The 16118-nt window shown below is 45.4% G+C and overlaps 1 protein-coding gene across 1 annotated transcript in view; it reads left to right on the top strand.

Annotated features, from left to right (window-relative positions):
* Positions 1-16118, top strand: part of NEK11 (NIMA related kinase 11) — a 340812-nt gene that overhangs the window by 255308 nt on the left and 69386 nt on the right. Inside the window, exon 12 of the mRNA XM_040353041.1 lies at positions 3755-3869. Coding sequence (XP_040208975.1) covers positions 3755-3869 — 115 coding nt within the window. The remainder of the gene's footprint in view (positions 1-3754; positions 3870-16118) is intronic.

Here is a 16118-nt window from a genome sequence, read left to right as displayed (position 1 = left end):
CAACGTACTTAGACCTCTGGTACAAACAAAACATGGCGGAAATGTTACCACCATCACAGAGGGCTATCAGAACGCAGCACTTCCAGGCCTTGCTTCGAGAAATGCTGCATTCTGCCTTTGTGTCCGCTGGCAAAGGAATTTCCACTCACAGAGAAACTGTTTCGGGTACCAATCCAACAGCGCCTGCAAGAAGAGGGTGGTTTGAAGATGTCTTAGTCACTAATGATATTCGATCATTCTTTTAGCCGACCCATCGACAGCTGTCCTCCGGATCCAGCATCAGGGAACGCCTAGACCGACAGGTGTCCTACTACATCGGGTTAACGGCCGATGTGGACGCACTGAGAAGTGATGAACCCCTGGACTTCTGGGTGGGCAGGCTTGACCTCTGGCCAGAGCTTGCACAATTTGCAATGGAACTGTTGGCTTGCCCCTCATCCAGTGTCCTGTCCGAAAGGACGTTCAGCGCAGCAGGGGGGGGTCGTGACCGATAAACGCACTCTCTTAGCTCACAACAGTGTTGACTACCACACATTTATAAAAATGAATGAAGCATGGATCTCGGAGGAATTCAACACATGTGATCAGTAGACCATGTTTCATTCAAATTCTGGTGAACGCCTGTGGGCTAATTTTTTGGGCCTGTACTGACCGACATTCTGTATCCGGTGAATGCCTAACATACCACCAGCCACAGAATACAAAGTTGTTTGCTGCTCGGTGAACGCCTGTGGCCGTGGGCTAATTTTTGGGGCCTGTAATGTCCAACACTTACTTCTGTATCCGTTGAATGCCTAATGTACCACCAGCCACAGAATACAAAGTTGTTTGCTGTCAGGTGAACGCCTGTGGCCGTGCACTAATTTTTGGGGCCTGTAATGGCCGACACTTACTTCTGTATACCGTTGAATGCCTAATGTACCACCAGCCACAGAATACAAAGTTGTTTGCTTTCCGGTGAACGCCTGTAGCCGTACGCTCATTTTTGGGGCCTGTAATGGCCGACATTTACTTCTGTATCTGTTGAATGCCTAATGTACCACCAGCCACAGAATACAAAGTTGTTTGCTGTCCGGTGAATGCCTGTGGCCGTGCGCTAATTTTTGGGGCCTGTAATGGCCGACACTTACTTTTGTATCTCTTGAATGCCTAATGTACCACCAGCCACAGAATACAAAGTTGTTTGCTGTTCGGTTAATGCCTGTGGCCGTGTGCTAATTTTTGGGGCCTGTAATGGCCGAAACTTACTTTTGTATCTCTTGAATGCCTAATGTACCACCAGCCACAGAATACAAAGTTGTTTGCTGTCCGGTGAACACCTGTGGCCGTGGGCTAATTTTTGGGGCATGTAATGGGCAGCACTTACTTCTGTATCCGGTGAATGCCTATTGTACCACCAGTCACGGAATACAAAGTTATTTGCTGTCAGGTGAACACCTGTGGCCGTGGGCTAATACTATATGTACTCTCAAAGTACTTGAGCTATATTACCTCTCATATGCAATTAATACTTGTTACTACTAATACTAGGGCCCAGATTCACAAAAGAGATATGACGGCGCATCTCCAGATACCCCGTCGTATCTCTGCCTTGCGCCGTCGTATCTATGCGACTGATTCATAGAATCAGTTACGCATAGATATTCAGTAGATCCGACTCTAAGTCTCTTACGCCGTCGGATCTTAACTGCAATTTTTTTTGGCCCGCTAGGTGGCGCTTCCGTCTATTTCCCCGTCAAGTATGCAAATTAGCTAGATACGCGAATTCCCGAACGTACGCGTGGCCGACGCAGCAAAGTTACGATGTTTACGTTAGGCTTTTCCCGGCGTAAAGTTGCCCCTGGGTTTATGAGGCGCAGTCAATGTTAAGTATGGCCGTCGTTCCCGCGTCGAAAATGTATAAAATTACGTTGTCCGTGAATGGTGCTGGACGTAATTTACGTCCACGTCAAAAACAATGACGTCCTTGCGACGTCATTTAGAGCAATGCACGCTGGGATATTTTAGGGACGGCGCATGTGCAGTTCGTTCGGCGCGGGTATTTAAATGATACACGCCCCCTACCCGTGAATTTGAATTCCGCCGGGTGATTTACGCTACGCCGCCGCAACTTTACACGCAAGTGCTTTGTGAATAAAGAACTTGCCTGAAAAACTTGCGGCGGTGCAACGTAAATGAGATACGTTACGCCCGCACAGAGATACGCCGATCTCTGTGAATCTGGGCCTATATGTACTCTCAAAGTACCTGAGCTATATTGCCTCTCATATGCAACTAATACTTGTTACTACTAAAACTATATGTACTCTCAAAATACCTGAGCTATATTGGCTCTCATATGCAATTAATACTTGTTACTACAAATACTATATGTACTCTCAAAGTACCTGAGCTATATTGCCTCTCATACATTTCTATTAGTTGCCAGTACAACTTGTGTATTATACATGTATCCTCAAAGTACCTTAGCTACACTATCTCTCGTATGCAATTAATACTTGTTACTACAAATACAATTTACTACGTGCTTGACAGAAATATACAATACTTATAGGCCTTGTCCTAATTGTTGAACATGTTCGTCTAACTTTTCTATGCTAGGGGTTAATGCTATTTCATAGCATCTCCCCTAGTGGCCTAAATACATCTCTACATGCTAAGGTTGATATGATGTAGAGAACCCCCAAACTACTGTTGCTAGGAGTGATGCCTGGGGTCCCTTACTGATAATCATATGCATGTAGTGGTGTATTGGGATATTGACCTTGAACTAATTTTAAACGCTAAGCCTTGGTCGCATGTTGTAATACGTCCATGCTTAGTAGCTCAACGCCTTTCTTTATGTGACACAGAGATGATGTATAGATCCCCCAAACTCCTGTTGCGAGGAGTGATGCCTGGGGCCTAATACCGAGTTGTCGCATAGAGAATCGCATTGAATTCCTTGCTAACCGCAATTGTGGTTCACTCCGTTCACGAGTGCTGTTACAATGCCTAATGTACCACCAGCCACAAAATACAAGGTTGTTTGCTGTCAGGTGAACGCCTGTGGGCTAATTTATGGGGCCTGTAATGGCCGACACTTACTTCTGTATCCTGTGAATAGCTTAATGTACCTCCAGCCACAGAATACAAAGTTGTTTGCTGTCAGGTGAACGCCTGTCGGCAAATTTGTTGGGCTTGTAATGGCCGGCACTTACTTATGTATCCGGTTTTTCACTTAATACTTCTGGTAGGTCAGTGTCCATGTTGTGTGACTATTTGTGCATAGCTAGTAAGTATTTTGTGGCTGAAAATATGACCTGCAGTTTTTTAATATTCGCCTGCCATTAAAGTCAATGGGGCCTGCCGCAAATTTGCGGTCGGATGTTCATTCATCACTACTCACCACATCTCTTTGGTAGGGGGGCAGTTGCAGCTTGTTTCCAATATGCTTGACATCCTTGCACTCCATCAACCAGCACCTATCTGTGTGTGTTGGGAAACAGAATTTGTTTTTTCTCTATCCTTGCTCTCTTCATCAGTATGCATGCCTCCTAATTATCAGCTGCCCTCCTGCACTTTTTCTTGCTTTTCCCTGACACTCTAGGGAGCTGTCAATTAAAGTCAATGATGCTATGTGCCAGCAAAGAAGATGATGTGCCAGGGGTTGCAACCCCTGCTATATATAGTGGTCACTGATATTTGACCATGTAAGCATATAAACATTTTGATTTAAGCAAATAATAATTGAAAATATTTTTTTACATTATAGGGTGATAACGAGCCTCAAAAATATCTTATGCAATCAGAACCAGTGAGTGCAAGACGCAGTGATGGCAGCACTGAAACAAATGATAGACTGTGTGCATCTGAGCCTTATAGTCGTGGTGAGTTATAGTAATAAAAATAAGATGCATGTGCACTTTTATGGTGTGTTCTTATTGTGGTTCAGTTGATCCTATGCTTTATCTTTGCTAATAACTAGAGTAACACCTGCAGTAGCAGACCACGTACACATCATTTTATGTGTGGGCAGCGGAGAAAAATAGTTTTGTCTTATTTCCATTTGTCCCTGTCCACCCTCTTCTTTCTACTGATAAATGGTTTAAAAAGGTATAACAAAGTAGAAAAAAAAACTTTCAGATCTATGTTTTTCAGGCAAAAATACTTTGATACAAGAGTGCAATACATTCATAAACAGCATATGCAATACAACAATGCTTAGACGCAGTGAATGCAGATAAAAGTACAACAGTTGATATGACGAATGAAAAGGAGTGTAACCTTGAAAGTCCATATGTATTATGTTTCATTCAAACAGTTCATGCCACAACTGTCGTATCAAACAGAACAATTTAGTTGTATAATGATTTATATGAAGACCTCTCAGTGTAGGAAATAAACAAAAATTAAAGTACCATCATCCAAGCATCAGTTTGAATAGAAATAAGGGTTAATGGGACCCCAGAGGCCCAAAAAGACCAAAAAGTAAGTAGGGGCAGGGGGACTATAGCGGTACTGGATAAGAAGATTTAAGAGAGAGTTGTAATAGAGGTAAAAAATAAGTAAATTTATTGAACATAGCATCAAAAAACAGGAAATATACATTTTTTATAAAATATATCAACAGCAGTATAAAAATAGACGTATTAAATCTTCTTATCCAGTACCGCTATAGTCCCCCTGCCCCTACTTACTTTTTGGTATTTTTGGGCCTCTGGGGTCCCATTAACCCTTAGTTGTATAATGGTTATTGCCATGAGGTTTTCTATTGTATGAAAATCACCAGTGTGAGTATTCTGTGCACTTCTGCTAATCTGATATCAGGCATTCTACTGTGCTTAATATTTGACCAGTTGGCTGATGATATATTACTTTTACTGTTTACGTATATCGTTTCACAAAAGGATAGGTTATGGGTGTTCAAAGAGGGTTGGATAAATTAAATCTAGTTTCTGCCTTCATAGCACTCATGTAGATCATAAAAACACAGGGGCCCAGATCCACAAAGAACTTACGCCGGCGTATCTATTGATACACCGCGTAAGTTCTAAGATGCCCCGTCGTATCTTTGTTTTGTATCCACAAAACAAGATACGACTGAATGTGGGCTCGATCCGACTGACGTACGTCTTAGTACGCCGTTGGATATTAGGTGCATATTTTCGCTGGCCGCTAGGTGGCACTTCCGTTGATACCCGCGTAGAGTATGCAAATTAGCTAGATAAACCGATCCTCAAACGTACGTCCGCCCGGCGCATTTTTTTACGTGTGGCTTTTTTTCGGCGTAACGTTACCCCTGGGTCTATGAGGCGTACGCAATGTTAAGTATGGAAGTCGGGACAGCGTCGAATTTTCCGTTGTTTACGTAAAACGTTCGCGAATAGGGCTTTGCGTAAATTACGTTCACGTCAAAAGCATTGACTATTTGCGACGTGATTACGAGCATGCGCACTGGGATACCCCCACGGACGGCTCATGTGCCGTTAAAAAAAAACGTCATTTACGTGGGGTCAAGTTGTATTAACATAAAACACGCCCACGTCTTATCCATTTGAATTGCGCGCCCTTACGCCGACACAGTTACACTACGCCGCCGTAACTTACGGCGCAAATTCTTTCAGGATACGGAAACTACGCTCTAAGTTACGGCGGCGTAGTGTATCTTAGAAACGCTACGCCTGCCTAAAGATAGGCAGATCTTTGTGGATCTGGCCCAGGGTCTATTATTAATTATCTCTTTACATACTCCAAGTTATTCTCTTTTTTTTTGGAAATAAAAATTGGACGAGAAAATAATAACAAGTGAAAGATACGCTATATTACCAAAAGTATTGGGGCGCCTGCCTTTACACGCACATGAACTTTAATGACATCCCAGTCTTAGTCCGTAGGGTTCAATATTGAGTTGGCCCAACCTTTGCAGCTATAACAGCTTCAACTCTTCTGGTAAGGCTATCCACAAGGTTTAGGATTGTGTCTTTGGGAATGTTTTACCATTCTTCCAGAAACACATTTGTGATTTCAGGCACTAATGTGGATGCGAAGGCCTGGCTCACAGTCTTTGCTCTAATTCTTCCCAAAGGTGTTCTATCGGGATGAGGTCAGGACTCTCTGCAGGCCAGTCAAGTTCTTCCACCCCAAACTCGCTCATCTATGTCTTTATGGACCTTGTTTGTGCACTGGTCCAAATCATTTGGTGGAGGGGAGAATTATGGTGTGGGATTGTTTTTCAGGGGTTAAGCTTGGCCTTAGTTCCAGTGAAGGGAACTCTTAAGGCATCAGCATACCAAGACATTTTGGACAATTTCATGCTCCCAACTTTTCACTAAGAGTTTGGAGCCAACCACTTCCTTTTCCAACTGAACTGCGCAAGAGTGCAAAAACAAGCTTCATAAAGACATGGATGAGCGAGTTTGGAAGAACTTGACTGGCCTGCATCCCAAAAGAACACCTTCGGGATGAATTAGATGCCTGACCTCACAAATGCGCTTCTGGAAGAATGGTCAAGCATTCCCATAAACATACTCCTAAACCTTGTGGATAGCCTGGGATGCCTTTACAGTTCATGTGCGTGGAAAAGCAGACGTCCTAATACTTTTGGTAATATAGGGCCAAATCCACAGCCAGCGGCGCAAAATAAGTTTTTTCTAACTTATGTCATTTAAGTTACGGCGCCCTAAGTTGGTGTCGTAATTGCCGTATCCACAGCGCATTTGCGCCCAAAAGTGCGCCTGCCGTAACGTAAATTCGGAGGCGTAAGGCGGGGTTATGGCAAGTGGGAAGGAAGTGGGCGTGCTTCATTGTAATGAGCCGTGACCCCATGCAAATGAAGATCCGGCCGTAGTGCGCATGCGCGCACGAATCTGCTGCTCACTGCGCATGTGCAGAACTTTGCTTGGCGCAATCAGTGAGATAGGTAAAAGGCCAAGTGTACTTAGTTTGAGGATCGCACTGTGCTTAACTAGCTCCAGTCAAACACACTTCATTTGCAAAAGTATTTCCCTGTGTTCCCTTCCATGAGCAATTTGCTTCTGCTCTTAGTTTGTCAGTGTTTGTTGGTAAGTTGTGTTTGATAGAGAAGTGTTGGAGGAGTAGTAGATAGTAGTTGTTGTTTGTTTGTGATAAGTGTAATTTTTGTTTGATTGTTTCTGCTAATTTGTTTGTTTGTTTTTTTTCTGCTTGGATTTTGTGTTTGGTTTTTGTGTGTTTGTATTTGACTTTGTAGTAGCTGTCTGTGTGTATTTTTGTGTATTTGTTTGGTGTGTATTTTTGTGTGTTTGTATTTGACTTTGTAGTAGCTGTCTGCTTGTGTGTGTATTTTTGTGTGTTTGTCCTGTTTGGCTTCTTGTTGCTGGGTGGTGTCTGTGATGGCCCCCAAACGCAGGAAGCTGAATTTTTCACATGTTGAAAAGCAAATCCTAGCCAGGTATGTCATACAATATGGAAGATATCTACATGGGCCTGATAGCCGGAACACCTCCCCGGCCCAAAGGAAGAGGATCTATGCCAAAATAACAGATCACATAAATGCGGCGGGGGGAGGGGAGACGAGGACCCCCGCTGGCATTAAGAAAAAGATCAATGATCTGAGGAGCGTGGTCCGCAATAAGGTGGCCAAGCTCACTGCGCATAGGAGGGGCACTGGAGGAGGGGGACCATGCCCCATCCGGCTGACTGAGGAGGAATGGGCAGTGGCCCGGTGTTTCGAGCCAGAGCAGGTGGTGGGCCTGCCTGGTTATCAGTCTGATGTTCCTGTGAGGCCAGGTAAGGTTTTTTTTTTTTTTTTTTTGGTGATTAGCATGTGTGGGTGGGGGAAGGGAACATGTGCCAAGTGTGTGGATCCTCAAACCTGTGATTGTTTGGTGTCTTCCACAGATGACCAGGAGATTGCTGGGCCATCAGGCCAGGCTGCTGCACCACCCCAAAGACAGGAGGCTGCTGAGGAGTCCCCAGGGGAGGGGAGTGGCCAAACCTCCCCTCATGAGGAGGCTGAGGGGGAGGAGGATGAGGGGGAGGAGGAAGAAGATCTCCAGATTGGCCGGGAAATCATTATTGCCACAGATCTGATGACCTTTGATGATACCCTTGAGGCTAGCCTTGAGGCTCCCCTTGAGGCTACCCCAGAGGCTCCCCTTGAGGCTACCCCAGAGGCTCCCCTTGAGGCTACCCCAGAGGCTCCCCTTGAGGCTACCCCAGAGGATCCCCCAGAGGCTGGCACCAGTCAGGCCACCATCAGGGGTAGCCCCTCCCACTCCTCCCACAACATGCCGCAACCCACAAGGGTCACTCTATCCCCTCCTACCTGGCCACAAGCCTCAGGGGCAGGCAGGATGGAGACCCAGGACACCAGGGTGGGGTCTGAGCATATGCCGGCCAGTCTGCTGAGGGACAATGCCAAGCAGACCCGCAGTCTGGGTGACATCAAAAAAACTATGGCCAAGATGGAGCACAGCCTGGATGTAATGAGGGAGTCACTCAGTGATGTGGCCACCAATTCATTGGGTGTCATCACCTGTTTGTGGTCCCTGCATACCGCCACAACAGGCGTGGGCCAGGAGGTGACTGCCCTCACCCGGGCTGTGCAGGACAACACCCGGGCTGTGCAGGAGAACACACGGGCTGGCCAGGCCAATACGGCTGCCATCACTGCCTGCCTGACCAGGATAGCAGTGGCCTTGGAGGGCAGGCCAGCCGGAGGTCAGACACCAGGGGAGGCTCCTCCCTCCCCTGCCCCCCCCCCCAATGAAGATACTCCCTCCCCTCCCCCCCCCCCCAATGAAGATACTCCCTCCCCTGCTCCCCCCCCCCAATGAAGATACTCCCTCCCCTGCTCCCCCCCCCCGTGAAGATCCTCCAGGTGGCCGTGCCCGTGGCCGTGCCCGTGCCCGTGCCCCTGCCCGTGGGCAGCCTAGACGGAGCACTCGCCGCCGGACTTAAATACCAGGGGTACTTTTTTTTTTTTTTTTTTTGCTTTAAAAAATTTGGTTATTATACTGTACTTATGATTTGGTTTATGTGTGTGAATGATGTGTGAATGTGGGGGGGTGGCATTCCTGACAAAATAAGGGTGTCACCCTCAGTTTTGGTGGAGAAGGGATCCCCAGGACCAGGGAAAAGTCATCCTAGGTTCCTGAATGGTGTATGAATGCACAGTGACATAATTGGAGCCGTGGCGGGGCGTTACTGCTCCCAAGTACCAAAGGGGGGGGGGGTACTTGGATCTAATCCAATTCGATGTGCATGTGATGTGTTTGTGCTAGGGACCACAGTGGTGTGCATTCATGCATTCTCATTGTGACATAAATCATGTGCGTTTCCAGAGACAAAAACATTCTCAATGTGTCATTAAACATGTGCGTTTACTGTGCAAAGCAACATTCTCATTGTCACATAATTCATGTGCGTTTGCAGTGAAAACAAATAATAACATTGTCACATAATTCATGTGCGTTTGCATTGAAAAGAAATAATAACATTGTGACATGATTTCTGGCCATTTACTGAGAAAAGATGCCTTCTGCCAGGCGTCTCCTGGCTACTGTGCCCTCAGTAGACCGGGTAGAGTGGGCTAGGGGGGGATTGCCTGGGTGGGGGGTCAGGTCAGCACGTAAGTTAATCTCCAGTCCCCTTCTCGTTGCAAAGTTATGAAGAATGCAACAAGCCCCTATTATTTGGCACACAAAGTCTGGGGAATACAGCAGTGTACCCCCAGTCTTGTCCAGGCATCTGAAGCGGGACTTCAGCAGGCCAAAAGTACGCTCCACTACTGCCCGGGTGCGAATATGAGCCTCGTTGTAGCGTTGCTCTCCTGGGGTTTGGGGGTTCCTGAATGGGGTCATCATGTGAGGGCCCAGGGCATATCCAGAGTCACCTGGAAGGGAAAAGACAGGAGGATATTAGTCATGCATGTGCCCCATGTGATGTCTGCATCATGGGGGGGGACAGTCATACCTGACACACATGTCACTCACCAACCAGCCAGCTGTCTCCATACACGTTCTGCTCCAATTCACGTGCTATGTTGGTCTGCCTAAAGATGTAGCTGTCATGGCACGAACCTGGAAATTTGGCACACACATGCCAGATGAGGCCATGGGCATCCACGATTACCTGGACATTGATGGAATGCCAGTTTTTGCGATTCCTGAACAGGTGCTCTGTATCATGGGGGGGCTGTAGTGCCACATGGGTACAGTCAATGGCCCCGATGGTCCGTGGGAATCGTGCAATCTGATAGAAATCAGCCATGCTCTTCATTCGCTGGTCCTCCTGGGTGGGCTTTTCAAATTGACTGCCCATGCGTCTCAGTATTGCAGGGACAACCTGGTGCACACACCTGCTCATCGAGGACTGTACCATCCCAGCCAGACCTCCACATGTTCTCTGAAAAGACCCAGTGGCCAGAAAATGCAGGGTGGCCATAACTTTAATGTGAGCTGGCAGGGCATGGGATCGTTGGGTTGGGGTGTTCAGATCATCCTGCAGGATCCTGGTTAAGTCCAGGATGGCTTCCTGGTTTAATCTGAAGTGGCCAATGACCTCAGACGCAGTCATGCCAAAGAGATCTTGGCGTGGGCGGTATATCCTCTCCTGTGCCCTCCTCCTCCTCCTCTGTGCCCTCCTCCTTCTCTGCGCCTGTAAAGTGGCGAGTGCCGTTATAATCATTGATGGCCCAGGCATTTTGGCAGTCACAATGAAGTCAAGCAAAGAAGTGTTGGCAGCTCTTCCTAAATGGTGTTGCTTCAGCAGACCTTTACAGGGCTGGTGTAAAATTAGGGCTGCTTTTATAAAGTCTAATTTTGCTCCAGAAAACTAACAGGTGCGCACAGGGCGTTATCTACGGCGCACAGGGCGTAATCTACGGCGCACACACTTAATTTTGAGGATCGCCCTATCTCCCTCATTTGCATCTTTGCCTATCAAATAAAGCGGCGTGACTAGCGTAATTTGCGTCAGAGGATGCGCCAGAGTAATTATTTTAAGTAGGACGGAAAAACCGGATTTTTCGTTTTGAGGATCGGGCGCAAAGATACGCGCGGAGTAAAATTAGAAATCTCGAGTTAAGTCGGCGCATCTGCTTTGTGGATTTGCCCCACAGTGTATATGTGTGCACATTTCCTTAGTAGAGATGCACAGCTATATTTCTGTCTGCAATTGTTATCAGTCAGTTTCTCCAAAATTTAGCCTAAGGCAAAATCTCAGTTTCACTCGGGCCAAAGGGGTAAGAAATGTTGTTTGAGATATTTTTGATGAAATGCATTAATATCAGTAGGAGGCACATTTTTTTAAAGTGCTATTTATATGTAATGCATTGTCATCTAAAAAAAAAAAAAAGCTTTGTTTATTTGGGGCAAATGTCAGGGACTTCCTTTAATCCATTCAGTGATGACAACATGATGGTCATACTGCATGGATGTCAATTACAGTATGTGCATATGACCTTTACATGTTATCTTTCTCACTGAAAGCTTCTATTAACCCTTGTTAACAACAAAGGTCATCAGAATCTTTTACAAACCTATAATTCTATACAGTATTCTCCTTTGTACCAGGGAAAGGGCAGTGCATTATCAAGCCTTGGATATCTATTATATGTGTGGTTCTAGCTAGCACAGTGGAGTTTGTTTGCCATATAGATCAATTGTAAATGTGGGATTGCCCAGAATATGTACCAGGAACTTGTCCTTAATCCCAAACTATATGGCCTTATTCATATCTTTGGACTGGTTTAAATGGACCCATGTGTTTTATAAGGCCCCTGTAAAATATGCATCCACCCAAGATCAACTGACAAACAACTTGATACCACTCCAATTGAGATGCAATAAACACATAGAAATATTCTATTTAGAGCGGAGTTCCACCCAAAAATGGAACTTACGCTTTTTGGATCCCCCGCCGGTGTCACATTTGGCCACCTTTCAGGGGGAGGTGGGAGCAGACACCTGTCTAATCCAGGTATTTGCTCCCACTTCAACGCTTACTTTGTTCCCTCCGCTGTCTTCTGGGAGACACACAGGTCCCAGAAGACAGCAGGGACCAGTGGGATCGTGCAGCGCGTCTCGCGCATGTGCGCAATACGGAACCAGGAAGTGAAGCCGCAAGGCTTCACTTCCTGATTCCCTTACCGAAGATGGCGGTGCCTCCATCCGAGAGCCGAGGGACAGATCGGCTGTGGGTGCCGACATTGCGGGCACCCAGGACAGGTAAGTGTCCTAATATTAAAAGTCAGCAGCTGCAGTATTTGTAGCTGCTGACTTTTAATTATTATTATTTTTTTTGCGGAACTCTGCTTTAACTGTCATTTACGTTATGAAGTTAGGATGAAAAAAAATCGCTTACAGTGTGACAGTCACTCAGGCATGTACTGTAAAAAAAATGTGCTGTAACTTAATGGGTTAGTAGCTCAGGATGCAATTTAGGTATGCTTCTGATTCTTTTAGAATGAATGTAAACTTTTATCCATTAAGGCCTAAAAAGAGAGAAATGTTTAAACTTTAAATGTTTCTGTCAGAATACAGTATGTCATGTATTGGACTGAAATTCAAATGTAATATTTCTGATACTTGTTCCTTATGGATGATGGACGTGGATAATGAATTCTTCTTTTCACTGAAGGTCATCTGTCCTGACCTACTGTTTGTAGAGCTATGTGTCCCTTGTCAAAAACCACGCATCAGACTTGCAAATGGGAGCCAGAAATCTTCCTTTAAAGGTCATCTATACATTTTGATTCCAAATATAGTTATATATTACCTCCACTGAAATAATATTTAAACAGTAGTCTAAAGCTTAAGGATCATAATAAAAGCCTACAATTTAACTGCTTGCCGACCAGCCGCCACAGTTACCGTATACGGCGGCAGGTCGGCTCTGCTGGGCGAGATCACGTAGATCTACGTCATCTCGCCGTTCAGCCAATAGGGGCGCGCGCGCACCCCCGCTCGCCCCTGATGCCAACACGCATGCCCGGCGGCCGCGATCACTGCCGGGCACCCGCGATCGCTCAGAACAGAGCGAGAACCGGGAGCTGTGTGTGTAAACACACAGCTCCCGGTCCTGTCAGGGGGAGAAATGCCTGATTGTCTGTTCATACAATGTATGAACAGCGATCAGTCATTTCCCCAAGTCAGTCCACCCCCCTTCAGTTAGAACACACCCAGGGAACATACTTAACCCCTTCCGCGCCCCCTAGCATTAACCCCTTCCCTGCCAGTGGCATTTTTATAGTAATCAATGCATTTTTATAGCACTGATCGCTATAAAAATGCCAATGGTCCCAAAAATATGTCCAAAGTGTCCGCCATAATGAGGCAGTACTGATAAAAATCGCTGATCGCCGCCATTACTAGTAAAAAAAAAAATATTAATAAAAATGCTATAAAACTATCCCTATCCTAAACTAATATTCATTTTTTTCAAAATTGTCGCTCTATTTTTGTTTATAGCACAAAAACTAAAAACCGCAGAGGTGATCAAATACCACCAAAAGAAAGCTCTATTTGTAGGAAAAAAAGGACGCCAATTTTGTTTGGGAGCCACGTCGCACGACCGCGCAATTGTCAGTTAAAGCGACGCAGTGCCGAATCGCAAAAAGTGGCCCGGTCATTGACCAGCAATATGGTCCGGGGCTTAAGTGGTTAAGGGTGTGTGCTAATCAGGAAAATGAGATAGAAAGCAGATTTTGGAAAGAAAAAAAATAGAGAACATTGTTTTAAACATGATTTTTTGACTATCTATTATAAATATATACAGTATTGTGCAAAAGTGTTAGGCAGGTGTGAAAAAATGTGCTTTAGAAATGGAAGTGTTAGTAGTTTGATTTTATCAATTAACAATACGAGTAAAACAAGGGGGGGGGTAAAGTAAATGAGCAGACAAGAAATGAAAATCAAACTAATATCGGATGTGAACACCCTTTGCCTTCCAAACGGCATTAAAACTTCTAGGTACACTTGTACACCGTTTTTGAAAAAACTCAGCATGTAGGTTGTTTTAAAATTCTCAGAGAACTAACCACATATCTTCTCTGGCTGTAGGCAGCCTCAAATCCTTCTGTCTATTCATGTAATCCCAGACAGACTTGATGATGTTGAGATCAGGGCTCTGTGGGGGCCAAACCATCAATTTCAGGACTCCTTGTTATTCTTTATACTAAGGGTAGTTCTTAATGACATTGGTTGCGTGTTTTGGGTCATTGTCCTGCTACAGCATAAATCACACGCTTCCCTGATGGTATGGCATGATGGATAAGTATGTATCTGTAGTTCTCAGCATTGAGAACACCATTGATTCTAACCAAATCTCCAACTCCATTTGCAGAAAAGCAGCCCCAAACTTGCAGGGAACCTCCACCATGCTTCACTGTTGCCTGAGGACACTCATTATTGTACCACTCTCCAGCCCTTCTGTGAAAAAACTTCTTCCTGCTACAACCAAATATTTCATGCTACTCATTATTTCAGAGCACCTCCTGACATTTTTCTGCACCACAGTTCCTATGTTTTTGTGCATAGTTGAGTTGTTTAGCCTTGTTTCCACATCTGAGGTATGGCTTTTTGGATTCAATTCTTTCATGAAGATCACTTCTGGGAAGACTTCTCTGGACAATAGATGGGTGTACCCAGGTCCCCCTGGTTTCTACCAGTTCTGTGCTGATCGCCCTGCTGGGCATCTTCTGATGTCCAAGGGAAGTAAGCATGATGTGTCCCTTGTCTGCTTTGAAATCTTTACCTGGGAGAGATGCAGTATAACTAGCCTTTGTCTTGTCATGGTGTATGACATGAAAGGTTCTTCCACAACCTTACATTAGTAGCAGAGTTTGTTTTTTCCTCACCCAGTTTTAAGCCTCCCAATCAGCTATTTCTTTTTCAGTTAAAGCAGAATTCCACCCAAAAATAGAACTTCCGCTTTAAGGAATTTCTGACCCCCCTGACATTTGGCATGTCATTTTTTGGGGGGGACCCAGCTCCCACCTCCGATCCATGGTGCCTCAGCGCAGAGCGGAAGTTCTCCTCTCCCCCCTACCTCCCTGCAATATTCTGGGACATGTCACGGGTCCCAGAAGATTACTCGGCCATTCAGAGTGTGCAGTGTGCACCCAGCTGTGAAGCCGCAAGCTGTCACAGTCGGGTGCCCACATTTGCAATGCCAGTGCCTCGGAGAGGAGAAGGAGAGAAGCAAGGCTTCGGGCAGGCGCATTGCTGGACAGGTGAGTGTCTGTTTATTAAAAGTCAGCAGCACCCTGATTTTGTGCAAGTGTATAAAGTGTACAAGTAAAAGAACTGATGCTAGTTTGAAGCCAAAGTGCAGTCACACCAAATATTGAATTGATTTAGATTTTGCTCATTTTGTATCAAACAAGCATGCAGCCAACTACCGGTAATTACAAAACATCTTGTGCTTAACGAGAAATAACAAACAGCTTTGCATATGCACTGTATCATCAGTACAGAGTCAGATTTAATGCTAGCACCAGTTTGCTGCAGTATTTTAAAAGGAGATGGACATCTTCGGGGAGGTGACATGGGTACACGCCTAAGAACAGAGCACCTACCTGTACCGTGAAAAGAACAAGAGGGTAAAATAAAGGAGTCAGCTGGGTGCAGGAGGTACCAGCTGCCAGCATCTTGTTTGCCCTGTTTTCCAATGCACCTGTCTGATTGAAAGCTTTCCATAATATCCATAATTCTGATTACATTGTATAGTTGTGTGTGCACAATTGAACTGGTAGTTCAAAAGGTCCCTTGCCAGTTGACTTTCTTTCAGTTGAGTGCAAATTTAAACCTGTGAGCTCCCCATTCATTGGGCAGCCTTAGGTCCTTTGGTGTGATCTGATGGAAATCTACCGTATATACTTGAGTATAAGCCGACCCGAATATAAGCCAAGGCACCTAATTTTACCACAAAAAAATGGAAAAACTTATTGGATCGAGTATAAGTCTAGGGTGTCCATCTGCATGCCTCACTGTGCCTCACTTTGCCTCACTGTGTCCATGTGCATGCCTCACTGTGCCCATGCCTCACAGTGTCCATGCCACACTGTGCCCATGCTTCACTGTGTCCATGCCTCACTGTGCCCATGCCTCACTGTGCCTCACTGTGCACATGCCTCACTGTGTCAATGCCTCACT

This window comes from Rana temporaria, chromosome 5 (genome assembly GCF_905171775.1).
Source record: "Rana temporaria chromosome 5, aRanTem1.1, whole genome shotgun sequence".
NCBI classification, from domain to species: Eukaryota; Metazoa; Chordata; class Amphibia; order Anura; family Ranidae; genus Rana; species Rana temporaria.
The sequence above is the reverse complement of the archived record's forward strand: the minus strand, read 5'-3'. Positions and strand labels throughout refer to the sequence as shown.